The sequence below is a fragment of the Rhincodon typus genome, unplaced genomic scaffold (assembly GCF_021869965.1).
Source record: "Rhincodon typus isolate 14 unplaced genomic scaffold, sRhiTyp1.1 hic_rhity00007646, whole genome shotgun sequence".
NCBI classification, from domain to species: domain Eukaryota; kingdom Metazoa; phylum Chordata; class Chondrichthyes; order Orectolobiformes; family Rhincodontidae; genus Rhincodon; species Rhincodon typus.
In genome coordinates, this window is record NW_025973284.1 from 3,626 (window position 1) to 4,344 (window position 719).

Sequence of the window (719 nt, forward strand, 5' to 3'; positions counted from 1 at the left end):
CCCTGACCCTACGACAGCGCCCGCTCCCTCGGCCCTGACCCTACGACTGCGCCCGCTCCCTCGGCCCTGACCCTACGACTGCGCCCGCTCCTTCAGCTCACGCATGGAATGCGCTTGCTCGATGATAACAGGATGGTGTGACCCGAAGCCGATGTGGGGGGTGGCGGGGGGACGGGGGGTGCACGGCGGCAGGGAAATTTGTGAAGAGGCTAGCACGGGCAGCCAAGCGGGCTGATTGGCCAGCGCCGCACAGTCCCCGCATTTGGAGAGAGCTGCCCCAGGACATAGCATGTGAGAGATGGAGGAGAGGCCTAGAATGGGACCGGTCTCTGGGTGCACCATCTGTGTTGGCGTCTGTCTCTGCAGATGAGGGACTCACCGAGATGAGGAAAAACACCATACAAGTCAGTGAGAATCCACTGGTATAGCCCAGGTAACCTGTAATCCGAAAGACAAGAGACCGAGAGCTCAGGATGATTTGCACAAATTGGTCAGAATGCAGACACACTCACACTCACACTCTCTTCCAGAATCCTACCTTTATTCCTACGGGCATCACTGACCAATTCCCAACTTTCATGCAGACCCACGCACCCTCCTGTCCCAGACTGAGCCACTGCAGCCCACTGTGTGGCGTAGGGCCCCCCCACTCGGTGCCCCATTAGCGAGGGAGTATTCCGGTGCCCCCGAACAAAGAGCCGGTATCATTCCCTGTCGGT

The 719-nt window shown here is 59.2% G+C and overlaps 1 protein-coding gene across 1 annotated transcript in view; it reads right to left on the bottom strand.

Annotated features, from left to right (window-relative positions):
• LOC109924091 (sodium-coupled neutral amino acid transporter 3-like) overlaps window positions 1-719 on the bottom strand; it is a 7,589-nt gene that overhangs the window by 2,735 nt on the left and 4,135 nt on the right. Inside the window, exon 4 of the mRNA XM_048594282.1 lies at window positions 380-438. Within this exon, the coding sequence (XP_048450239.1) occupies window positions 380-438 (59 nt within the window). The remainder of the gene's footprint in view (window positions 1-379; window positions 439-719) is intronic.